Source organism: Macaca fascicularis, chromosome 9 (assembly GCF_037993035.2).
Source record: "Macaca fascicularis isolate 582-1 chromosome 9, T2T-MFA8v1.1".
Classification (NCBI taxonomy): Eukaryota; Metazoa; Chordata; class Mammalia; order Primates; family Cercopithecidae; genus Macaca; species Macaca fascicularis.
In genome coordinates, this window is record NC_088383.1 from 122,078,778 (window position 1) to 122,105,013 (window position 26,236).

The 26,236-nt window shown below is 44.1% G+C and overlaps 1 protein-coding gene across 50 annotated transcripts in view; it reads left to right on the forward strand.

The window, feature by feature from the left end:
- The window catches only part of TCF7L2 (transcription factor 7 like 2), a 221,049-nt gene that overhangs the window by 85,402 nt on the left and 109,411 nt on the right, over positions 1–26,236 (forward strand). For all 50 annotated transcript variants that reach the window (XM_045361528.2, XM_045361558.3, XM_074002726.1 and 47 more), the window contains one exon: positions 4,380–4,481. In XM_045361528.2, the coding sequence (XP_045217463.2) occupies positions 4,380–4,481 (102 nt within the window). The remainder of the gene's footprint in view (positions 1–4,379; positions 4,482–26,236) is intronic.

Consider the following 26,236-nt stretch of genomic DNA (forward strand, 5'->3'; position numbering starts at 1 on the left):
CCCAGGCTGGTCTGGAACTCCTGGCCTTTAGCAATTCTCTGGCCTTGGCCTTCCAAAGCGTTGGGACTACAGGCCTGAGCCGCCGCACCCAGCACTTTTATTATTTTTAAATGGTTGAAACACATCAAGAGAGGAATAATATTTTCTGACACAGGAAAATGATATGAAATTCACATTTCAGTGTCTATAAATAAGGTTTTATTGGAGCACAGCCATGATACAAGACATACCCTCACTGCCTGTGGCTGCTTTCGAGTTACGAGGACTGAGTCGAGTAGTTATGACAGAGATCGTATGGGCCGCAAAGCCTAAGATACTTGCTGTCTGGCGCTTTACAGAAAAGGTTTGCCGGCCCTGCCCTGAACAAATAAGGGGACAAATTCCACTTGCCCGTCCATCTGTGGAGCAGAGTCACTGAAAGGAAATACTGGAAATACTGGAAACCACATGGGTGTTTTATCAAGGATGTGAAGTTTCCTGGCAACTTCGTTGCCTCATCATCATCATCATCATCATCATCTGCCCTTTAAGTTTGCTGCTTGTTTAGAAAAGAAATGTATACAGAGCCCTCAGTAGCGGCTGTAAGGGGGCAGGTTCTCGGAGCAGCTCATCCTCGACATTCTTGCCGCTGATGGAAGATTCTTGAGGATGAAGGCCCCCCTATGGGAGCAGGCTCCATCTGTCTGGCTTTAGTAGATGCCAGTTTCTGCTAAGACTAATTCCTAAAGGAGCCTCTCCTCATTTTCCTTTTCTCCCTGTTTTCATTGGGGGGAAGTAGAAGAGGAGAAAAAGAAATTAGAGATGCTTACCTTTTTCTTTTTGCTGGTAATTTAACAGTCTTTTCAGCTGCTTTGATTCCTGTCGGGCCATTGGTGTTGTACGTATTTCAAGATTTGCTCACAGGTCCAAAGCTTGACTTAAGCTCCCTGAGACGTATCATAAAATATGATGTGGGGAAAAACCCTAATGGGCCATGATCAGAACATTATTATTCAACAAAGGATGAAATGCTTAAGCCAAGATGGCCTTCTTTCTTTCTTTCCTTTTTTTTTTTTTTTTAAAGGAAAGTTGAGCAGACTCCCTTCCAACCGTTTTCAATGTAGGAATTCCCACAGCCCCATGTGATTGCAGTTTGTTGAAAAGTTTAATGTTTTTGTAGGCAATTCATAATTTCCATGTTGAACAGCCTAAGAGGAAGAGAGCTGGAGCCCACTGTTGTTTTTATAGTGGGATGGTGGGAACTTTTTTTTTCCCTCCCCCAAAAGGATATAAAACCAAGTCAGATGGTTGGGAAAACGTGGCACAGGGTTCCAGCCCTTTTGTAAATCTGAGATGCCCCCTCCTTCAGGTCTTCCTTTAGGACCTAACAGAATAGAATTTCCTGCTGCTTAATGTCTCCAGGAAGGAAAAAATTTTCCTCTAGGCTGTAATAGTACCTAATTTCCTTTTTCTTCCCTTTATTTATTTATTTTCCCTATTAATAAGGACCAATTGTAGAAGATGAAGGAAGCTGGGAAACCCATCACTTTTGGAGAAGGTTAATAGCTTCCTTTAGAAAATCCTGACATAATACTTATTTCCCCAAAAGGCACTTCATCAGCCTGAATGCCAGTTAAGATTCAAGGAACGGGCTTGGATTTGTGTGTACCCAGCGGTTCTGTGGCATCAAGTTGCACTGGGAAGGAGAGTTTGGGGCTGTCACCGCGGAGTCCCTGCAAGTCAGCAGGACCAGGGCTGTCTTCCTGCACCATCTGGATTTGGTTAGCTCTCTCTGGGCAGTGGGGCCGAGTCTCATTTCCTCCAACAGTAATGTTATATAGGCAATGATCCTGAGCTGCCCTAACATAATTGAAAATTATGTGTATTGTAGGCTTGGAGCGCTGAAATGTAGGCTCATAAAAATATGTGGTGCAGGTAGCCTATGGAGATTGGATGTGGCACACAATGAAGCTTTTATGTAAAGTAAGAATTATAAGTCTCCATGTTAATATTGTATTTTGAGTATGACAGTTCCTGGGTGGGTCCTCAGGGCAGGTCTGTCACCTTCAACAAAGCCCAAGTTTCCTAATTTGACAGAGCTAGTATTTGGACGTAATCAAATCAGTTTTGCAGGTGGTCAAAGATGAAAACTTGTCCACCAACGTAGCTCTCCCCACTGAGGGATAGCTTGGGGTGTAGATGGGTTCTACTCCATTTGGCGTTTTTGTTCACGGGTTTTTATGAGATGGAGAGGTGAGTGTTCGTGGGTGTCCACTTTGGTTGGCCTCAAGGAAATGACTCTATTGAGTGGTTTTGACCAATGCAGCGCATATAGTTATGTGGTAAGTGAGAATGGGAAGAAGTCGGGGTGAGACGGGGCAGTCAGATTCCCAGAGCCCTCTGGCCTGGGTTACAGATGGAGACTCTGGAAATATTTACTTCAGTAATCAACTTGAGATGATACTGCTCCCAGAGAAGGTAATTGGAAGTGGTAAGATGGTAAGGATGACTGAGGGGGTTCCTGTATTTACTGTCTGGGGGCTTGGAGTCCTAGAAATCCTTCAGTGTTTGGGACAGACTCCCCACCTAATACCCTGTGGCAGATAGGACAACTCCTTCGGTACTCAGATGAAAAAACCAGAGATCACAGAAGCAAGGGGATTCGATGCAGGGTCTTGTGGCGAGTTACAGACACAACGAGACTAATATCTAGGTTGCTCACCATGGGAGGCCTCTGGGTGAAAGCTCTGAATTTGTAGCAGACGCACCCACCTTGTATAGATCCTAGACATCATGGAAAATCGACTGTGCACTTTGGCAGGTGGTTCTTGGGCAGTGATCTTTCAGCTTTAAGTATAACCAAATTTGGTTTGAATTTACCAAGCCGTCGTATCTTTGAGGAACTCGTCGGCTGACTTGTGGATGGCTTTGGCACTTCTGTCTCATGTGGAATTTGTGCAAACTATTCTGTATTATCCTTTCCTGTCTTTTTTCTTTCTATTGAAATTGTTCTGACCATCAAGACCTAACTCTGTGCAGCCTTCCCCAGTCTCGTGTCCCAGAAATTCTGTCATCTTTCTTGGCCATTTCCTGAGTTCCTGAGTTCCTGAGTCTCTGTCACAGTGTCACCATATTCTGTCTTGATTTACCTGTGTCTGGAAGGCTCCTCATGCTGGCACAAGCTCCGTGAGAGCAGACATCTTTGTATCTCCTAATGCTTGTCACAGCCTGTACACAAAGCAAGTAGTACTCAGTGTTCATTGAGTAAAGTTTTCCATAGAATTACTATTAAAACCAGCCATGTATTTTGCTTGAGGAGGTCTCCAAAATGACCAAGGTGTCTCCTTATATCCCCTCCAAGCATTCATTAACTGATGAATTAGTGAGTTGGCGGTGGGAAACAAAGGCTCCTCTCCATGTGCTTCTAAGCATTGTGTCTAAGTTCCCTTTGGTTTCCTGAGTGAAACTGTCATAATGTTACCAACGGAAGTTAAATGCCTAAGAGTTTCTTATACATGAGCTGAGTACGCCTGTGACTGGGGAAGCCACCTCACCTCATTTTACCTTGTCTGCAAAATGAGGAACTGGGGCAACTCATCCTTCAAATCTCACTGAAAGCTAATGGATTGCTTTTGACAGAAGTAGCTCCCTTGGGCCGTATATTCATTTCCTAGTTGGAGGAAGGTGGGGACAGACAGAATTGACTTACACCTTTATTTTTATGTCTACGGTAAATAAACCCGTGCATACTAAAGCATTCCTCTGGTCTTTTGAGGTGAGTGTATACATTGTGTCTGGCACCGTGCATCTTTTACCAAGAAGTAATTTTTGTTGAGTAAACTTGGGTTGTGTGAGGAACTGCATGCTCACCGTACTCAAATAGCTTTTGCTACCTAAAGGATAGCTGCTCACATGTACTTGACTTCCTTTAAAGTGAAGGATGATGACATTTGAAAAACAGAGGTTGAGAAGGAGCAGATTTGGAATTGATGGTTTCCTAGGACACTTCTGGCTTGAGATTTGTGTTTTACTTCCTTTGGAATAGCTCTGTATTCCTCTCCCTCCCCACCTCTCCCACTGCCCTCCACCCCCCACCCAATTAAGGTAGTAGCAATGAAATCATTTTTTGCTGAAGCTACCCTGTAGTTTGAATGCAAAGATAACAAATACAGTTGCTAGTAACATTAATCTTCTATATGTGTACCTGTTGAACTTGAGCTCTAAGGAAGAACCTATTGGTATCGCATGCTTTTTCTTTTTTTTTTTTTTTTAATGATTATTTGCATGCTTGTATGTTTTTTAGTTTCTGACCCATGTCACAGTTATTTCTTGGGCTAGCTGTTCTGCGTTTACTTTCTGAATTCATTGTTTTCCATTTCACTTTTGTTTCCTCTCGCCAGTATCTCCAGATGAAATGGCCACTGCTTGATGTCCAGGCAGGGAGCCTGCAGAGTAGACAAGCTCTCAAGGATGCTCGGTCCCCATCGCCGGCACACATTGTCGTAAGTAACCTCCCAGAGATGATGGCTTCCTTTATTGAGGGGGTGAAAAAGAAAATGCTTTTTTGATGATAACAGGCCTTATTTGTCATTTTTCTCTTTCTTTAAACAAAATTTCTTTGGAAATATTCTTGGATATAGCTTATGTCTATAAGGTATTCATTTTCTGCTATTGGACCTTAATGACTGTAACCTACCCAGAAATTTTACAAACCTTTCCTCCACTCTTTTCCATGTATTCGGTTAGAATCTAGCCTTGCGGGCTCTAGTTTATGGGACACAATCACCATGGTATGGAGGAGACTAGAAGTGGTATCAAAGCAGTTATAAAAATACATTCAGGGGAGGTGAGGTGAAGAAGAGGGAATTAGAAAACTCAAAAGGGGGTCCTGGATTTGAAACTTGCCTATTACCGTCTCCCCCAATTTATCTTAATATTTGTTGGTAACATTCTACACTAACATTAGACAAATGTCATCTGGGCTGGCTTGATTTGTAAACCTAGAGTATAAATGAACTCAGAAAGGCTAAAATGGAATTTAATCTATACATCTATGACTTTGAAAGTATGTGGGTTCGATAGAGAAAACATTTGTTTTTAGTACTAAGAGACTACAAGTGTGTGTCTACATATATTTTTAATGTATTTTCTTAGGCTCTAAGAGTGGAATTTATAAATTAACCTCTTGAGAAGATAGCTCAGCCTTATTTGAAGATTCCCTTCTATATATCATGAGCTGGACTTCATGCTTTTGAAATAATTAATGGAAGGCACATTTTTATAATGAATCCATCCATGACAGGTAGAATTATGCAAAGCATGAATCAATCATGTATTTTTCATTGAAGTATCACAAGATGTTAATCATAAATACATTTTACTTCTATATTGTAATTTCTAAAAATCGCAAAACAAGTTTCTTAAGTAGAAGAATCTTAAGATGCATTCTTCCATTTTGGGCTAAGTGCCTCCTTATTTTGGAGCTTGCTGTAACTGAACATGTGTTATTTAATGAGTTATACCTCTCTCATATGTGTGTGTATATATCACAAAGTAACTTATTTTTGTAAAACCATATTTTGAGTCATCATTTGTGACAATGTCTTCTTTTCTATGGTATAAACGAGGCATGTAGAAAGAAGATTGACATTTGCTAGAAGCTTCCCCTTTCTTCCAACTCCACAATAAAATGGATGCTCATAATTATGTCTGCTCCTATAAGGTCAAGATTTCAGGGCTGGAAGTGACCTTAGATCATTTAGGCCCAACGTGCCCTCAGAAAAGGAAACTGAGGCCCAGAGATGCCTTAAGTGAATTGCCCAATGTCACACGCTGAGTCAGTGGCCAGAGCAAGGCCTGGATCCAGTTCTCTGCTCCCTTTCTAGAGCCTTGTGGTGTCTTCTCTCCTACGGGAGGTGAAAGTAACTTGCTGTGGTTGGTTCTCTTTTGCTGACTGTAAATTGGGTCATGGTCAGGGACAGTGCATAGGTGTAAAGAAGTTGCTAGTTGGGGGTTCTAATGCAGGTTTCTTTGAAAGTGAATGCCCTGTTTAAAAAAATTCATAACAAACATACAGAGATTTTTTAAAAAAGCGTGACAGTTCTAGACACCTAGAGAATAAAGTGAAGAAGCCTGTTTCACTTTTCCTGCCTCCCTGAATTTCCCAGCGTGGTCCAGGCTGTGAAATTTATTTCTCTGTGTTTGGCAATGGTTGATGGGAATTTCCCACATTTATTTTTTAGCTACAGAGAAAGGACATTATCTTTAAAATCTCTTCGTTGTTTTCTCTCTTTGAGTGAGGAGAGAATATGCGAATCCTGGCAGTAGTTCAGAGTGGACACAGCCCCTGTGTTTGTGGCATAGGCTCTGTGGGCCCCATGCCAGGGGGCATTCCCCCCGTGCAAGAGTGGGGATTCGTCCATTTGGATAGAGCAATGATTCTCCACCCCAAATTCCATAAGAACATTTGCCGCAACTTAGGCCCTAAGCATCTCATTTTCCTATGTAGAAGTTAATGATCTGGAGGAGATGGCAAAACATTCCTTCCAGAGCCTGTGTGGATTTTGGCCAGGGGTGCAGCAGGGGGGCTTAGGCCCCTTCTTCCTCTGCTGTGTCTGTCTTAGCAGGTGTGTTGACCCACAGCAACTCCCCTGGGGCATACACACCATCTTGTAGTTGGAGACCTTTGTCCAAAGCAGCCACAGCTGGCAACTGTCCTACAATCTTTTGTGCTTTCTGCTGTGCCAAAGGGACCTGGGAATGGCCATTGCCTAGAGGGGATGGGCTGGTGGAGGAAGGTGGGCTCTGGGAGCTGGGGAGAAGGAAAAAGCCATGAACTTGGATAAAAGGACAAATGTGGTTTACGGTTGCGAAATACTTGAATGCTTGTCATGAATGGCGACTTTGGTTCTATCAGTCAGCCCTGTGATGGGGCTTTTCTGCAGTCTTCACCTGACACCAGGGGTGAGAAGGAGGATGTCTGGGGAGGAGGAATTATTTGAGGGAGATAGGAAAGTAGAGTGGAAGAAAGGCCGTGTGTTTTTGACCTCCATCCACCTGGTCACCTCTAGTTTTGGGGATTGAGGATGCATACACCTTGAGACTACAGATTTATGATTATATTTTTGCTGAATGTAAGGCAGTGTGCCAACCAAAACCAGCTGTACCTTGGCTGGTACGGTGTGTCTGTGTTTGTAAAGGGCGCATTCTGAATGGTGGCTGATACATCATTTGGGTCTTTGTAGAGTCAAACATCGGCCAGAGGGTCTGGTTCTTGTTTGGAGTCGCTGATGAAGGGCTAACTTTTCTGCAGACACTTGGGGCTCTTGCCCACACTTTGCTTTTCATTCTTTTTAGTAAGACGTTGTCACATCACAGTGTTTCATCAGACATGTTTCAAAATAATTGTCTAAGGATTGCTTCCTAATTTCTCCGAAATTTGGAATTGTTGTAACTTTTGGGCCAAGCTATTTCATAATTATTTCTACTGTCTTGCTTGGAGAATTAGGGATGTATTCAGTGTTTATTATTAGTCATTCGAAACTACAACTTTCACAGATTGCTAAGAAGAATAACTTTTTCCAGTACCCATTTGGGGTAGAATCTTCACGTGGGAATTGAGAGCATTTCGCTGGACTATTTTAATCTGATTGGATTATTTTCATGTGGTATGTGGGTTACCACATTAGAAAAAATTGATGTGTAGAATAAATGTTCTTAACAAGTGGAGGTCAACTTATCAAATGATATTTCAATTAAGAATAGACTCCACAAATTTTAGTTCCTGTAGCTGATATAGCATCTCGTTTGTTACAATCCAGTGATTCCTAATCTGTGTTCAGAGGAGAGAGGAAATTGATTCCAACAGGGATGGTGTCTTCATTGGCTGGCCCCAAACTGGGAGTTTATACAAGGCATTAGTCTTTGCCTTCCTCCTCCCCGCCTTCCCTCTCTCTTCTTCCCTCCCCACAACCCCCAACAAATTCATGGACTTCTTAACAACTCGGAGACATTAGCCACAAGTTCCAAGACACCCCCAGCCCCCAGCCTCCCCAATCCTATTTTTGCATTCACATAACTAAGCTCTTTTTCTTTCTTGGTGGAGTTTTGAAATTTATATTTTTAATTCTTTGCTCCCTTTTTCCTTCTTACAAAATGAGTGCCAAGCAGCTAAGTTGTGCTGAGTGGTAGAGTTTGAGTCAGTCTTGGCTGGTAAGCTGTGGGGTTAGGAGCCGCTCCCTGGATACCACCTCCGGTGTCTGTGCTATACAAAGACTTTCATTTAGCTTCCTTTGTATCCAGCAAAAAAAGATTCTGTACCCCAAATGGTGGTATTTTGGTATAGTATATGTCTTACAAAATGGCAAAAGGCTTCAAAAGTTCCTACAGTTTTATCTTGGGGGTTTCCTTTTGAAGTCGATGTAGAATTTTACCTTGGGGTGGATTTTTTTGTGCTTCTTGGTCTGGTGTGTTTTGTTGTGTAATGAGCATGGAGGTGTGGGATAAGAAAGCAGACTGAATCCTGAGGAACAAAGCCTGCCAGACTGTGGTGGTGTACTTTTCTTGTTGTTATTGCTTAAATGCTGCAAGAGAGTGGAAAACTCTTACGAAATAATGCACGATGGGTAGAGCTTCAGAGAAAGTCTCTGCCATCTACCCTGTGCATTTTCAAGGAAGCTCAGAGGGCATGCTGAACCTTTGCTTTTTGTTTCTGAAGAGTTCAGGGGAGCCTACCCATAATTAATTTTTTAAAACACTACCTAGAGAGCACCCTCTTGGTTATTAAACACATGTGTTGTTTCGATGGGATGTTTGACCTGGATTCTGGATGCTTGCTGGGATGTGGCATGTGTTGGGAGGCTCTCTGCTGCCTGCTGAGCACCAGCAAAGTCACGGTGGCCCCTACCTCTGTGGGAGGCCCTGCGCCAGGTGCCCTCAAAGAGTAGAGGGCCCATGAGGCTATGACCAGGGGGACCTGATTTCAGCTGAGAAGTTGGTGGGGATTACAGGCCTGGGCGGCTCCCTGAGGAAATTGCATTAAAAGTGAGATCTGAAGACTTGATTGGGGTTGGCCCTGTGAAGGAACAGGAGAAGGGATGGGGAGTGTGCAGAAGCAAACACATGTATGAAAGTCCTCAAGGGAAAAGTGCTTGGTTTGGACAGAGGCAGGAAATCAGGTAGGAGGCTAGAGGTTGGGCAGGGCTCCGGGAGAGTGACGTGGGGTGCAGCATATGGTGAGGATTTGACACTGGGGAGTCACTTGAGCAGGTTGGCTGTTTCAATAGGAGCGTGTGTTAAGCTGGCAGCGGGGATGGTGAAAATAGAGATGTGGAGGAAACAGCAGCGGAGCTTGCTGATAGGTTAGATATTGGCATTGAGGGAGAAAGGAGAGTCAAAGGTAGGTAGCTGGAGACGCTTCACTGAATGGAGAGTATTGGAGGAGGAGCAGGTTTGGGGTGGAAGCCTTGTCTTTTTGGAGAGATTGTATTTGCCATTGACTGATTCATTTGTTGTTTCTGCAAATGTTTAGTGTGGGAAAAAGCATTCTAGACACCGAGAGAGAGCGCGGTCGATGAACGATAACAGCAACAAAGACTGTAGCGCTTCCTACATGAGGCTTGTTCCAGTTGCTTCAGAGGCTGTGTTACCCTTATTCTAGAGAGAGGAGGAACTAGGCCCAGGGAGGTGGGGATTTGCCCAGTTGTGGGAGTCAGGATGTGAAACAAAGCAGCCTGGCTCCAGAGCACACCATCCTCTCCACCACCTCAGAGAAGCTGGGAAAGAGACAATTAAGTGGACGCTTAGAGCACAATGTGTGTGGTGTACTGAGAGTGGCCTGGAGCCCTGGGAATCCCAGGGAACCCCATCCCCACCTGGGAGTGGTGGGCATGGCTGGAGGAGGCCTGCTGGCTTCACTGGAGAGTGGGACATGCATCAGGGTGGCCAGAGACTGGGCTTCTGGGTGTTGTGCTGTGACTACTGCAAAGGGCTCATTGACACATGGTGGGGAGGGCCAGCGTATTTTCTGCGGGCAGGACATTTGGGGGATATGGGGTGTGACCCTGTACTGAGTATCTAAAATCTTTTACTTTTGGATTATCTCCACTTTCTCTACTGCATATATACTTTGTTTTTATTTATTTTATTCATTTATCTATGACTCAGCCAGACTCTCTAAAAGAGTTGACTTGTGTTTCCTAGCAGCCACTGAGTCAGAACTTTCCCATTTTGCAGTCAGGGCTGTGGTCAGGGTGTCTGTGTTGTCTGAGGATATAAAGCAAGCCTTCGGGCACTGCCAAAACCTTATTTTATAAGGAGAACTATGAGTACCTAATAGGAAGAACCAGGCAATCAGGTTATCTTTTGGTGGGGAAGAAGTGGTCGATGGGATCAGTGGTGCTTTGAAGGAAGTGGGTGGTGTAGACACCAAAGCATACATGGGGCCATGATAGAGTCCATGGTCAGATGTCCAAAGCTTCCTTCTCTCCTCCCAGAAGCTCTGTCCTCTGGTGAAGAGTTTTGAAGTTCCTGAGGTTTGGGTCCATGGTGTGGCAGGTGACACCATGGCAATAGGAGATATCCTGTCAAGAAGGATTGTGTGACCTCAGTTGTAGCCTCTGCATATTGGAATCACAACAATTTTCAGGGCCTTAAAATCATATGCCATTTCACCAACTGCCCTCCCCCATTTTTTTCAGCACTGTTTGGTAGCCGTCTGTTTCCCCCGATATTCTTGGACACTTCCAGAGATGGGGGCTCTATCTCCTGGTGGTAGACCGTTTCTTTTTGGTACAATATGAACTCTTAAGAGAGGTCTGCCTTTAGGGAGCTGCAGTCTCTCTCCTGGAAATGCTCATCTCCTTAATTCATGTTTTGCTGTTTAATTCTGCTTATGCTTCAAGTTGCATATCTTGACAATTTGAAGGTAGCTGTTGTACTCCTCGCAACCCCCAGGTCTTCTCTTCAAAATGATTATTAGTTGTAATTCAATTCATCAGTGACTGGTATCTTAGACTACTTAAGGATGGGAATTGCTAATTTTGTATTTAAAAGTTCTACCTCTAAAGTAAGTGAAATTTATTTTTAAACGTAGCTTTCTTCATTCATAAGCTTTATGTTCATTGTAGACAGTTTGGAAAACAGCCCATAATCTCCCCACTCGGAGATTACATTATGAATGATTTGGTATATTTTCCTTTTAGAAATATACCAAATTATCCTTTTTCCTCTGAGTGTATGAATATTTATATTTGTTTTTTAACATACTTGAGCTCATAGTGCTCAGTATTTACAACCTTCTGTTTATTTAAAATGAAAATTGCTGTAGTTAATAAGTACTTCCCCATGTCATTAAAATGCTTAAGGATTTTTAATGACCACATAACAGTCCATAATATGATTAAACCCCAATTTACTGAATCAATGCCATATTGTTGGGTCTTTAGATTGTCTCCTTTTGTTTCTGTTACTGTGAATGATCCTGTGATGATCATCTTTGTGCACATATCTTTGTCCCCCACCCCCTCCGCTTTTATTATTTTCTTGGGGTAGACCCCTAGGACAGAAGTTAGAAAAGAACAAAGTGTTAAAAAGTTTCTTGATACATAGCCATAGATTATTTTCCTGAAAGTTCTCAACGTTTATAACTACCGGCAGTATGTAAGAGAGTTATGGTTGGAATGATTTTAATGTCTCTGGGGAATTTAATAACAAAAAAATTTCAGCTTCCCTGGAGAGAGACATGCCCGTAACTCCACCCCGCCCTAGAACAGAGACCCCGCCCATCCAAGTCAGCCTCTCCGGGTCCTCCACCTTCAAAACAGGCAAACAAAACGATGGTTTCTTGAATGATTGGTAGGCTTCAAGGTCAGCTGTTTATTTTAGATAATTCACAGCATAACTTTTATATGTTTTAGCTACCTTAGCCCCTGAATATACTCAGTTCATTTAGGACTATTTTAGAGGTCTTGAGTATACTCTTATAACCTCACATTTTTTGCAGAATTTTTTAGTTCTATTATCTTTGTTTTCATGGCATATTGTTGGGCACAGACACTATTCATTCTATGCTATGTGTGAGCTGGGTCAGGATTGTGACCCTGAGTTATGTTTCTGGGAAAATGTACCCACTTGTCAAAGATGCCGTTGGCTCCTGTGATTAAGGTCAGCCCACAATGAATGTGGGGAGGGCTGGCAGCCTCTCAAATCAGCTCTTGACCATTTCTCAAGCTGGGGCCTGTTGTGCTTGGGGGAAGAGTCTTTGGCAGCTCAGCTTGGGGCTAGCGTTTCCTGACATTTGTTTCGCTGAATGTGAACAAGGTTACTGGAAAAAAGGGTTCTGTCCTAAAATAGGTTTAGGGAAGCACTGGGGTATGCGAAGTGAAAGAGTTTCTTTAGGGCAGGATCTTGACTCCGCAGGGGGCTTGGAGGCCTTCCCTAGAATGGGACTTCCTAACACTGCAGAGCTCTTCCCAGCAAGAGGGGCAAGATTGGGACCTACTTTTGAAAGCTGTTTTTGTTTCGGCACCTGCTCTGTTTACGAAACGTGGGAGCCTGTTTTAAATTAATGTGCGCCTACTTAGAGCTACACTCATGGTTTTGACTATGTTTATCTTTCCAGTAAATAAAACAAAATTGTTCATTTGGCACCCAGCCTGTCCTGCTTGTCATTTCTTGTCTCGCTGATTAACTCTGTGGATGGGGTATGCTTCTCCAACCAGATTGTAAGTTTCTTGAAGCCAAGGAACTCTGTGGTTGATTTCTTCACGTGTGGCTCTCTCTTCCCACAGTGGTGCTTTGTTAATTAAGCAGAAAACCAATCTCTGGTTAGGGACTGGAGTTGATTTTGTTTGGAATGAGTGTGACTTCATCGTGACCTGAACGTGTTCAGGACCATCTTGGTTAGCACAAGGGCGTGGACGTGTGTCTACTTTCTACCTGATGGGGCAGCATGTTTTGGGGAAATGTAATTTTGGGTTATGACACTGCATGGTTTGCCAGTAACTTGCTAATCCAACCTTATACATTCCAGCTCACAGTGGAGCGTGTCTAATTGCCACAGCAGCATTTATGTGGAACGTGGTTGCACAAAAGCTCCAGAAAGTCAGGCTGAGGGCTCCTATCTCTTCTCTGTCTTGGTTTAAACTGTCTATTTCTGAGGAATCCTGGGATGGGGCCACTGGCTCTTTAAGAGAGAGCCCAATTTGGAAATCTAGGACTTGATTGTTGATTATGGGCAATAGATACATTTTAAGAATGATGTTGTAGGCTGTATGAAGTTATTTGATGATTGTTTTGTTAATGGCTTGCAGGTCAGATTTTCATCTTTTTAAATTAATTATCATAAAAGGAGAGAACAACTGGATTTCAGAACTGTCCCTTGAGGTGTACTTGAAACTCAGGTGCAAGGGACCCATGGGGTCTGGCTTGGAAAGTGTATTGCTATGTCCAGTTTACACATAAGGATGTGCAAATTCAGCAGGTTAGCTGAGCTGCCCAGGAATATCCAGGCAAGAATGACTGTATTCTGATAATTACTCAGGCCTCTGCCTCATCTCTGCTGCCTGCCACCCCCGCCCTGACTCTCTTGTGAGTGCCAGGTTCAGCCTCCATTTGAATGCCAGACAGGAAATTAGCATTCCCAGAATCCATGTCTTTAGTGCACTCTCTCCCTAGCTCCAAACCTGTTACTCCTTGTGTTTGACATCTCAGTAAAGCTCAGCAACATTGACCCATTACTTAGGCCTCAAACCTTGGGTGGCATCATTGATTGCTCTTTTCTTTCACACCCCACATTCAGCCCGCCAGCCCATCCCACAGGACCAAGCGTGTCCTCTCTACCTTCAAAGCGCATGTGGCATCCACCGCTTATCACCACCTCTGCCATTACTACTGGAGTCCAGTGCCATCATCTCTCAGTTGGATGTCGCCAGAGTGTCTTTGCTGGTCTCTTTCTTGCTTCCTACCTTTGTAATAGCCTATCATCCATCTCTGGTCTCCACAGCTCATTCCCATACTTTGAGAGGGCCTTTGAAAGCCTTAGACAGATCACATCACAGACCTCAATACGGAAAGTCGGGATAAATTTTATCTCTGGAAAGAGGCCCAAAGCAGTGATGAACAGATACTTTGTCCTGTCACATGATTGAAAGGTGGGGCTTTGAGACCCAAGAGCTTAGAATGGAGAGCCTAGATGCCATTACGCCCAGGCGCTGGCCGTGCTTCAAGGTTTGTGCTGGTGGAGGAGAGATGGCTGGGGGTCACCTGTAGGCTGAGCAGGTCCCTGTTCATCAGGCCCTGGCTCATCCAGCAGGGCGTGGCTGATGTTTTCAATGTTGTACCCTGAGTGGGACCTGGATGCTTCCCAGCTGTGCCACATCCGAGCCCTGCATGCCATGTGTCCAGTTGCAGCCTGACTGCAACGTAAGGCTGCTGAAGAGCTCTGGATGGTGTGAAGCAGTCTGTTTTCTAGCCTGAGCCTGCATAGCCGGCGGATCCTGGACCGTGATTAAGTGCATCACCTAGCCTTGAATGAGATGGGGTCACCGTGTGTCCAAATAGTGGGATAAAGGCTTTACTCTTGTCTCCCTGCTCTGAGGGCACAAGCTGCTTGTTTCTCTCACAAGGACACTGTCTGTGTTGTTCAGGTGCTGGGGTGAAAAAAACAGCAAGCATTTGAAAAGGCCGAAGAAGGAAGGAAAGCTGAGAGCAGCACAGCCCTGGGGACTGATCCATCCCATTGTCCCCAAGGTGGGGGTGTTATCAAGTCCCGTCTTTGAGCCATACCTCTGACTCTTCCCGGAGAGTTAGACCCAACTCAAGAACACACCAAGAGAAGTGTTTCCCCCCAGCCCTTTCCGATTGAAAGGAGACGCCAACCTTGATGGGCGGAGGTAGAAAATACAGTCTAAAAACAGTGTCTTGTAACTGAAGGGGAACATGACTGGGCAGAGGGCTTCTGGTGAAACTTTTGGGATGATTCAGTTGGAACTCAGGAAAAAAAGTTGTTTTTTTGGAAAGAGGTAGCAGCCCCCTTCAGCCAAAGCTCATAAATGAAGGAATGTCTGAGACTCAGAATTACAGTGACCAAGGCAAGACATTGTCAAAGGCTAATAAGTGAGTTTGGGAGAGGCCGTCTCCATTTTTAGAATATGGCCAAGCATCTTTCCCACCGTCTTCCTCGAGCCCCTTCCCATCCCACTTCCGAAACGCACTGAGTTGGCCATTACTATGCTTTTTTTGAGAGGGAGTCTCACTCTGTCGCTCTGTCGCCCAGGCTGGAGTGCAGTGGCGCCATCTCGGTTCACTGCAAGCTCCGCCTCCCAGGTTCACGCCATTCTCTTGCCTTAGCAGGTGGGACTACAGGCATCGGCCACTGCGCCTGGCTAATTTTTTTTGTATTTTTAGTAGAGACGGGGTTTCACCGTGGTCTCGATCTCCTGACCTCGTGATCCGCCCGCCTCGGCCTCCCAAAGTGCTGGGATTACAGGCGTGAGCCACCGCACCTGGCCTATGCTTTTTTTTCGCTTAAATTATGAAGTCGTTTTCAGGTATTGAGAATAATACCTAGGTGTGAACTCCCAGCGTAAGAAATCAAGCATTCAAAGTGGAATAAGGTTCTGAAGCTGACATCTGTCTCTATACATTTTTTTTTTCGATAATACCATTTCCTGTCTCCACCCTCACTCTTTCATTGTGGTGAACTATACTTCCCTTGTTCCACTTGGTTCTGTTGCAAATGTGATTAGGCAAGGGGCAGATATGTGATATTTATTTTGAGTCTTTTACACGCAGAGAGGATCTAAATCTGGCTCTTTGCAACTGCCTTCATACACATGCATACACATACACACAAATACACACACACATACATAAACACATATATATGCACACACCCCCGACTCAGTAGAGGACCCTCATTTGTAGAAGGGTAAAATGGGTGAGGCGGAAATGTCTTTATGGCACCATGGAGTTCTGTGTAGCCAGTTCCAATCCTGGGCTATTCAGTAAGGAATGAAGTTGGAGATAGTTTTCTGTCCCTTACAACCAAAGGAATTCTAACTAATAGTCTGCCAAGTTTTATGTTTATAATAAAAAATGACATGTTTTTTCTTTTGGATTTTTAATGCTTTTGAATTAAAAATGCTGGAACATGAGCTGATTCTTCTGTCGCTACATAAATAGAGCCCTACAAGATTAGAGCGTGCTTGCTTTCTTTAAGAACAGGTTGGTTTGTGCTCGTCTGAGGACTGTTTTAAGGAGACTTATTATACACAATCATCCCCCACAAATGATTTCTAAAGAGAGGCTGGTATGAAAAAAAGGAGTTTCCGTGATTCTCTCCTGTGGTTCTGGGGAATTCTGAAAATGAACTTTAGGTATTTTTGTGAAATTCTTATTTTCATATTTTTGGTATCTCAGAGTTTTCTTTTCTGGCTTCTGTTTAACATACTCCTCTTTGCCCTAAAGCTCTCTTATTTTTGCTCCTTGGGACAACTGAAGAACCCTTAGATAATTAATAGTATGAAATTTAGTTGAAATATGTCACAATAATGTAATAACATAAATAAGGAGGTGTCACTTTAACCTGTGTTGTGTAGTCTCCTCTACTTACTAACACTTACTTGTATTACTATAAGCATTATTTTTTAAATCATGGAAAATTGGTGGCAAGATGAGCATACAGTTGTTTATTTCTGTTTGACTGATTATTACAACTTCACTATTTGATGAAGGTTCTGTACATTTTCCTTTAAGACACATAGAAACCGTGAGAAGATCCTGTAGCTCCGAAAGGCTACGGTGTCGATCCGAGGACTCTGAGCCCAGTGCAGTGTTTGTACCTGGACTGCAGGCTGGGTGGCGTCTGCTGGGAGCAGTGTGTTGAGAGAGATTCTGAGGCCGTATGTGTCAGGGCCTCCAGGGGAAGGATGCATTGATGGATTAATTTCTGCCAAGGCTGAAAGAGGAGAGAGTGAGAGGGCTGTAGAGGTGTCACAGCTGTCATTGCTGTTTTAGGCAGTCGAGCTTTTGGGAAAGTGTCAGAAATTGAGCCCCCTACTGGATCTATCGGAGCCCTGTCAAATGTCCATTTAGATGTCCTGGTGAACAAAAGTCCTACTGACTCACCATTTAAAAACTTGTTCCAAATGAAATGATGGGAGAAAGGAACATTTTTCATCCGAACCCAGACTGAGGATGTACCCAAGGAAAAGGACGTAGGCTCGGGAGCTGGACTGTGGCTCGACTGGCTTGATGTATCCCACTTTGTTCCTCCCACGGCTGGGCTGTCTCTTTGCTCTCCATGACCCATGTGTCCTGAGGACATGACACATGGGCCAAGCTTGAAGTGTGGACTCATTTTTAGGCATTCTACCTGTGAATGATTCCAGTGGATCTAGTCATATTTCTGAGAGTTACTGAAACTGGACTTCAGTAGTGAAGTCTGCAGTTCTCTTTTCCTCCCACCTTTCTATTAGACATTGCATGATATAAAAATCAAGGTATTTCTAAGAGCGTGATAACTTCAATGTTATCTAAACTTTTAATTTGGAAGAAGAGGGGTTCTTTGTTCTTTTTAAAAATACACAAACGAACTTCTTTATCTGATTCTTTTTTGCTGCAAACCCATGATGCCCTCTTCCCGATTTATCTGCTACACTGTGAGTTCAAGCCTGGCATAGGACACAGGCACAGCTCTAATGCCAACAATCTCATGGTTAAGTTTTGGAACATAATTTGAAAAATGTAACCCATTGAGAGGCAGTAAGGACATACGGTGAGCTAGTGCGTGTTTGGATGTCTGTGTGGAAGAAGTGAGTGGGTAGAGAGGACATTTGTCAAGGAGCGGGAGGGCGGGCCATTGGCTTGGGGGAAATGGGCTGAGACTCCAGGGGTGGCCAGCACCGCATACAGAGGCCAGCAGGGTTGGGCTTGGCTAAGTGCTCTGGTGTCTGGATGCCTATGTGAATTTCCTCCAGAAGTTTTCAGTTGGCAAAGTAGAACCTGCTGGATATGGAGCCAGGGTGTGGATTGTCGGGATCCTGCTGGGCGCAGGCGTGTGATACCAGAGGTCAGAACAGAAGCTGAGGGATGAGGCTTTGGGAGCTTTTTGTCATGCACTGTCCTGGAGCCTCAGTTACTACAAAGTCTGCAAATGATAGACCAGAGCTTTGGTTCTCTCTCGTGCTAGCTCCCCTGTTCCTGATTTTTCTTTTAATATTAGACTTAATCCCAGAATTCACATGTTGAAAGAAAACATAGAGGTCTAGTGATACCAAAGCCTCATTTTGATAGTTACAGAACTGATGCCTTGAGAAATGGAGAGAGAAGTACAAGATCATGGTAATACTGGATGTTCACTGAACACTTACTAGCTCCAGGCCTTTTCTAAGTAATTTATGAAATTGTCAGGTGTAATCCTCACAACGCCCTTATGAATGAGCTATGGTTATTATCCCAATTTGGCAGATGAGGACACTGAGACTTGGGGGAAAGATGATGTACTCAAGGTCACACAGCTGGGAGGCGGCAAGCTGGAATTTGAACCCAAGCAGTCTCACATCAGAGCCAGGGCTGTCACCCTTCCGTGTTATGCTGCCTTAGTCAGACACACATACAGGCGGGGAGAGGCAAGTTTCCGGACACCAGACCAAGCTGGTGCCGGTCAGGCTACACCAGGGAACCTGGAGGCCTGTCATTCTTTTGTGATGCTGTTAGTTCCTGTTGAGGAAGTGAGGCTTTGTGGGTTCCTAGGAGGAAAAGGTATGAACTCATGGCAAAAGAAAGGAACCAAAAAAGGGAGATATGCATCGCAATGAGCCTTCTATTCATCCCAATTTACACGTCCTTTTATACCGTGTGTGTCTGCAAACTGGCGGGTAAATCACAAATCCTTCTGGTAAGTTACAATGGACGGAAGGTTGTTGCATTTCTCTTAAATCGCCAATCATTTAACGCTATGTGTAGACACTCCCTCATCTGTCTTTCGTACGAATTTGGATCTTTGTGTTTTGGGGTTTGCCACGATGTTTGGCAGTTCCCCTTAGGGTGTCTGTCCCAGAGTTTGTCACACTGACAGGCTTTGGGGAGAGGAGTCAGAGGTGGGCTTCCCTGTTTTCAGTGGCTGTATCTGATTGTTCTGTCTGTTCTCCGGGACAGGAGAGATTGATTGCTCTCTAGCTCTTTTTAAAATTAAAACAACAAAAAAAATGCAGAAAGGTACAAAGGATAACAAACACATTCATGCCACCTAAAATAACAATTATTAATCTTTTTTCCCCTCCTAGCCCATGATCTTCCCTCCCAGGCTGTTATTCATATGAAAACCGAGTTCAGGTTTTTATACTTTTCGACATCTATTTATATTAACCTATGTATTATAAATAATCTTAGTGGTTTTTAACTTTTACATAAGTGGCTTCACATTCCACATAACATTCTGCTGCATGTTTTTCTTTTCTTTTTGTTTTTTTCTTTATTTTCAAATTTGTATTTTGCAGCATGCTTTTCTTAGTCAACATTACATATGAATTTTATCTACACTGTACATTGAAATTTAGCTCATTCTTTTTAACTGCTATGTAGTATTTAATTGTATGGAAATACTACAGCTCTCTATTTCTGTATTGATGGTTAATTAGGTTGCTTACAGTTTTTTAAGATTACAGACTATGCTGTAATAGCCATCCTTTGGGCAAGTGTTTGCAGGTACCTATATATGAGTTTCTCTAGGATTCATACCAAAGTAGAGGAATTGGTCGGGCATTGGTTGGCTGGTTTTAATTTTAATTCACATGCTATTGTCAAGCTCTCCAGAACAACTGGATCAGTTGATTGGATCAATGAGTATTTCCATCACCAGCATATAAACTCTTTCCTCATAATCTCACCAATGCTTGATCTTGTTGGACTTGAAATTTTTGCCAGTTTGCTGGGTATGCAATGGCATCTTACCTAATTTGCATTTATTTGATGACTCCTGAGGTTGAGCATCTGGTCATATGTTTATTTTCTCCTCTGTAGCTTGCCTGGTTTAATGCCTTCTTCATTTTAAAGAATCAGGTAGTTTTCTGTTATTGATTTATAAGAGCTCTTTATGTAAGTTGAAAACTTGATTCTATGTGTTGGAAATACTTTTTCTAGGCTGTGATGGTTTAAAATATTGCTTTAGATGGGTTTTCATTTTTACCTTTTATTTTAGAGATAGAATCTCACTGTATTGCCCAGGCTGGATTACAGTGCCTATTCATAGGAAAGTGCATAGTGTGTTACAGCCTCCACCTCCTGGTACCAAGAGGTCCTCCTGCCTCAGCCTCCCTAATAGTGGGACCACAGGTGCACATCACTGTGCCTAGCTTTAGATGGGTTTTGAAAGAAAGAAGTTTTAAATTTTAATATCCTCAAATTCATCTGTATTTTCCTCTGTGCTTTTATTTTGTACCCACTCTTCAGTAGCTCTGAATTCTACAGATAGTTGATGCGGGAACTCTGATTTTAACTGGACATCTGCTCTCCAACAGTCACATTGAAGGAAATTAGTTTTCGTTGGTAGGAATCTAAGCAAGGGGTTGATTTTTAAACTGGGCTTTACATATAATTTAAAGCAAGTCACTTAGAACAAGATACAAAAATTGTGGACTGGACCCATATCTGGAAAACTTGAAAGTGCTAGGGCAATAAATAATTCTTGGTCACGCACAGCTGGGGTCTTGGGTTCCTGATTCTGGAACAGAAGCTTTCTGTATTTTATCTCATCAGTCTTAGCAACAGGTCCTCTTGAAGCAATTTTATCCCCATTTTAGAGATAAGAAAACCAGAGCTTAAAGCAGTTAGATAATTTATGAAGTAAGTGGCAGAGCCAAGATTCAAATCCAGACCTTTCTGACCACAAAGCTCGTTGCTGAATACTGCGCCCCATTGCCTTCTTGCGAATTGGGATTTGTTTGAATCCCAACATCTTTATATGTTATTTTTAATTTGAATCTAATTGGAAGTGGGGCAGTGAGGGTAGAGGACAGGAAGAAGGGGAAGAGCCTGAGACTCAATAATAGAAACTAAAAACCCGTCACCAGGAGGGCAGTTCAAAAGGAAGAGTTCCATATTTCATGTAACTGAAACGTTAAAAGCCCAAATAATTGCATCATGCAAGTCTGATGCTGAGTAATCACCCTCCCCCATATTATTGGAGGGGGGGCAAGAAGTCTGGGAAGCTGCTTTTGCCTAAGGAATTACATTCCAGGGGACTCCGAGGATTTAGGTAACCACAAAAGCCATTTATTTCGAGTACACTGAGATTTCTACCACTTTGATCCCTAATCCATAGCATAATTAATAAATGAAATGTGCTGTAGCATGGGTTTTTTACAAAGTGTACTTTTAAAATGGCTTTTGGTCTGACATGATTCATTTGCCACTTGGAAAAGCGTCATAGCCTCAGATGGGCAGGCTGGGAGAGGCTGCCTGGTGGGTAGCTGAGGGCGGTTTCCTGGGGCACAGTTCCTGCCTTGGGCCTCTACAGAACAGTCTCTTCCAAACATCTCCCAGACTCTGCGTTTTCCAGGAAGTGTGCAGAAATAGGAGGCCAGGACTGAAATGCTATCTGCTCTGTGTATGTAAGAAGACCGCAAACCACTTATAACCGATGAAGATCTTTTTATTTGTTCTTATTCCTTTATGTCACTTGAGGAAAGTTGCTGTGAGTAGGTGATGACCATTACAGTGATTACTGGTTGCCCAAACTGAGAAGCCAGACATTTGGCTTGGTTTCTCTCCCTTCCTCTTGTCTCTCCTACCCTGTAAACACATACTTGGTGATTACCCATGGGGAGACAAGACAGGCTGGGAATATATATTTTTGCAACTTCAGCCTCCTGGGTTCAAGCGATTCTCCTGCCTCAGCCTCCAGAAGAGCTCGCATTACAGACGTGCACCACCACGCCTGGCTAACTTTTTGTATTTTTAGTAGAGATGGGGTTTCACCATGTTGGCCAGGCTGGTCTCGAACTCCTGACTTCAGGTGATCTGCCCGCCTTGGCCTCCCAAAGTGATGGGATTATAGACGTGAGTCACTGAGCCTGGCCCCTGGGAATAATATATCAGTGGACAAGAAAATATTCTTGCTCTCATGGGACTTCTGTTGGGGGTCAGGGTATAGGGAGGAAGGCATAGAGATGAAAAGCAGTAAACAAATAAATAATAGGGGAAATTTAAATACATTAATAAATAAATAATAAAATAGAAATAAATCTGTTGGCTACTTAACAGGATGTGCCACGTTCCAGATATATTACTTTAATCCTTATGACCTTTGGGGGCTAAGCATTACTATTCCATTTTACAGAGGAAGAGACTAAGGCTCAGAGAGAAGGGAGGCGGCTTTTCACAGGTGGAAAGCCAGACCTTTTCAGTGGTCATTCTGTTCGTAGCTAAGGTCTTATTTTCTGTGCTCTCTGTCAGCTGAAAATGGGCAAGGTAATTTCACATAGTGACAGGAGCCATGCCAGAGAAAGAGCAGGACAGTGGGACAGAGAGGGACCGGGCCGGGGGCTGTTTCAGATGGAGGGTCAGGAAGAACCAAACTAAGATGTGAACGGTGGGAGGTGTTGGAGCTGTGGTGCTTGCCTAGAAGGACCCTCATGGAGCAATTAGAAGCTTCTGGCAGGAAGAACTTAATGTCTTGCGTGTGCCCTATGTGGGTTCATTAGGGCCTTTAAAGGGGGAAGAAGGTGGTGGCTGTAAATGTTACAATCTTACCTTTGGCCCCTAGGGATTCTTTCAACCTTGGTTCAGTAACAACTTGTGACTGCCCAACAGGGCTTCCTTTTGGGAGAGAATGGCTTGTTACATTCAAATATGCCATAAAAGTATCACCATTTATTTCAGTGTCTGATGCCCCGGCTTGGGGAGTCTGAGGAGGCTCTGAATAGGTCTGAAGAGGCCCTTTAGAGTAGAGATGAAAAGGGGGCGGGGAATCCTCCATTCTAAACAAAGAGTCTGCAATGGGAAGATGGCCAAATGCTGTTTTTGGAGTGGGTGAGAGGGAAAAGAAAGGTATGGATGGTTCGTTGGAAAATGTGGTTTTATACAGGGTTTTGGTGTCGGGTCCCTGAGGGCAACATGGACTCCAAATGTGATCCTCCAGGCAGCTCATAGCCCCAGCCCCTTCCTTTTGCTTCCTGGTGGGTTTGTGAAAAGAAGGGGTTGTGTCTCCAATCTGAGCAATAAGTCTGAGGGGGGTTGGATCCATGTGGCTTTCCTGTGTCCTGTTCCTTGTAAAAGTTCCAGGTTTTGGGTCGTGAGCTGTGCGTGTGTGTGTGCGCGCGCGCGTGCGTGTGCGCTGTACCTTAATATGGAGAGGTGGGCTTGGGCCAGTGGGAAAGAGAAAGACCCGCAAGCACAGAGTGACAGGGTTTGATAGTAAGCAGCAGGCCAGCATCGCTGCTTTTATTCCTCCGTAAATCCTTGCACAATGCCATATGCTCTTGCATTCCGTAGCTGCTGCATAGGGTGTGATTTAGTTAATGCCCACTCTGCAAACAGGAAACGGTGCTCACTGCTGTGTATGCTTTTCATGGAGATAAAGTGTCAGGAGCAGGACCCCAAACCTGCGAAATCACTAATGCAACCACCCCCGTTCCATGCCCCAAAAGGGTGGGGGTGGGGGGATAAAAAGAGTAGGAAAGTGGGGTGGGGAAGGGAAGCTTTAGGGCCATAATTCAGACAATTTGTCAGGCAGTGGCATCAGCTGGGAAGAAAATATTGATGTACGCTTTTTGTTTTTGAACCTGAAGTTTGGTTTTTTTTCAGATGCATTGGAGGACTTTTAAATGTTTTTGAAGTGCCAGAGTTTGGACGTTAGGTCACCGTAGGTACCGGCTTGCATATCATTTCAGCGGAATATTTTCAAAACTCCATAAAAACATGCGGCTTTCAAGGCTGGGCCACTTGTTCAGGTCCTCCTCCCACCCCCCACCCTTTTTGGCAAAACCGTGCAAACATTGGTATTCAAAAATATTTTGTTACTTTTCTTGGCAAAGTGTTCCAAGAAGGAATTGCAACACAGTCTCAGAGTTAGGAGGCAACTTTCTGGGGAAAAGGCGGGGGTTGGGGAGGTTTGGAGTTTGAATCAAAAACAGACACCGAAGCTTTAATAAAATAAATGAAGCGGAGCCCTTTCAGCTCGCGGTGGACTGTGTTGGTGCGCGGGTCAGGCTTTAACGTGCCTAGTGGAAATTGACAGTCTGAGAACTGGGACATAAACAAAAATGTCAGTCCCTGGGAGTCTTGTTCACTGGACAATGTCTCAATTGTTCCTTTGGTTTTCAAGGCAGCAGGGAGAGTGGAATATTAACTGTTTACTGCCCAAAGCTGGTTGGGAAATTGCTTGGAGAAGTGGAGAAAAAAGACAGAAAATCACATTTTTTATTTAGAAACTATTAAACGTGTCAGTAAGTGATAGGAAAAGAGCAGATTTTTTTCTCCTTAATTATCTGCCATTCACTTCCATATTTCTACATACCATTTTTGGGGTGTGTGTGTGTGAAGGAACAGCAGGGTGTTTCTTTTTAAATTTGAATGTTAGCCTTGCATATTGTCAGTTTTTAAAGCTTGCTGGCATGTAGATTATCCGCCCCCGGTGGATATGACAGTAGGCTTAGGAAAGGAAGTATGGGCCGGGCGCGGTGGCTCAAGCCTGTAATCCCAGCACTTTGGGAGGCCGAGATGGGCGGATCACGAGGTCAGGAGATCGAGACCATCCTGGCTAACACGGTGAAACCCCGTCTCTACTAAGAAATACAAAAAATAGCCGGGCGAGGTGGCAGCGCCTGTAGTCCCAGCTACTCGGGAGGCTGAGGCCGGAGAATGGCGTGAACCCGGGAGGCGGAGCTTGCAGTGAGCTGAGATCCGGCCACCGCACTCCAGCCTGGGCTACAGAGCGAGACTCCGTCTCAAAAAAAAAAAAAAAAAAAGGAAAGGAAGTATGATTTCTGATAACATTTACATTTTAGCCGTTCAGCGGATACCCTGTTAGCGTTTGTTCTTCTTCAGAATGCTCAGATAGAATAAAAATCAAGTGGTTGGAATTTAAAAAACAAAATGTATTTGACGCTCCATAAAAATGCATTTAGTGATAAAAGGGTGGGGGGCAGGAAGTAACCGTGTCTGAGGGAAGGAATTGGAGGCACAGAGGAGATCCAGAATTCTGTTCACACTTGAGTTTACTTGGTTCGAGAAACAAACAGCAAAGCCTGGTGTATTGGCCTTTATCTGGGCGAAGTTCACAACTCAACTGGTAATCATGTCCTTAGAAGCCTTAAAAGGATTGGTGTTGTTGCAAAAGCAGTGACCGAGCTTACTTCTTCAGGAGCGAATGCACTCCGGTTGTTTGTTAGATAAACTTGTTTTAATAAATGGGGGAGGGGGTGGCCAGGGGAGAGGTTTCCTGTTCTTGGAAGATTCCCCGATAAGTAGCTATCTTCTCTTGGAGAACGTTAGGCTTTTTCTCCAAGCCAGGGGTTTGCAGGGAGCTAAAGTCAGCTTCGGCTCCTGCTTCCTGTCAGTCAGGAAGTCACTTCCTTAACCCAAATTACAAGCTAGGGCACAGCTCCCCAGCCATACCGAAAAGAGCAGGTTTTTCCCAGAAGACTCTGTTTCTAGATGCGGAAGCGTAAATTGGTGCGCTGTATGATCACGGAATGCCCGAAATACGTAGGGAAGAGTGTCGTTGGAAAGAGGCTGTGTCCCCAAGGAGAAGATGCCGCCCGCAACAGCTGGATCGGCTGTCGTGGCTGAGCGTGAGGCAGCTGTGGCTGGCTGCTGTGTGACGATGACCTAGTAGTCGCCCATGTGGAGTCCTGGCTGCCTCAGAACCCTATCACATCTAGGCAAAATCTTGCATTTTTTATTTGGGAGGCCTGAGGACTTCAGGGCTGGTGGATCGTAAGCTCCTTGGTTATCTCACAGAGGTAAGAGATCTTGGAAATCCACAATCAAACTTGATGTGTGCGTTTACCCTCCTCCCTTGGACTCTGTTATTCAAATATTTAAGCCTCCAACCTTGTGGTCCCTACCTGCACCACCCGTCACTCCCCGACCAGTGAAAGTCAAGCTCTTGACCTCATGGCTTCTTTCAGTGACGCTTGGGGGACAGAGTTTCGCAAGGCTGGTTGCCGGCTGACATGGTCCCCCATTGGTGAAGTGGAGACTTGTGTTTTTTGGTCATTTCACGAAGAGCTTATGGATGACAGCAGTTCTCTCT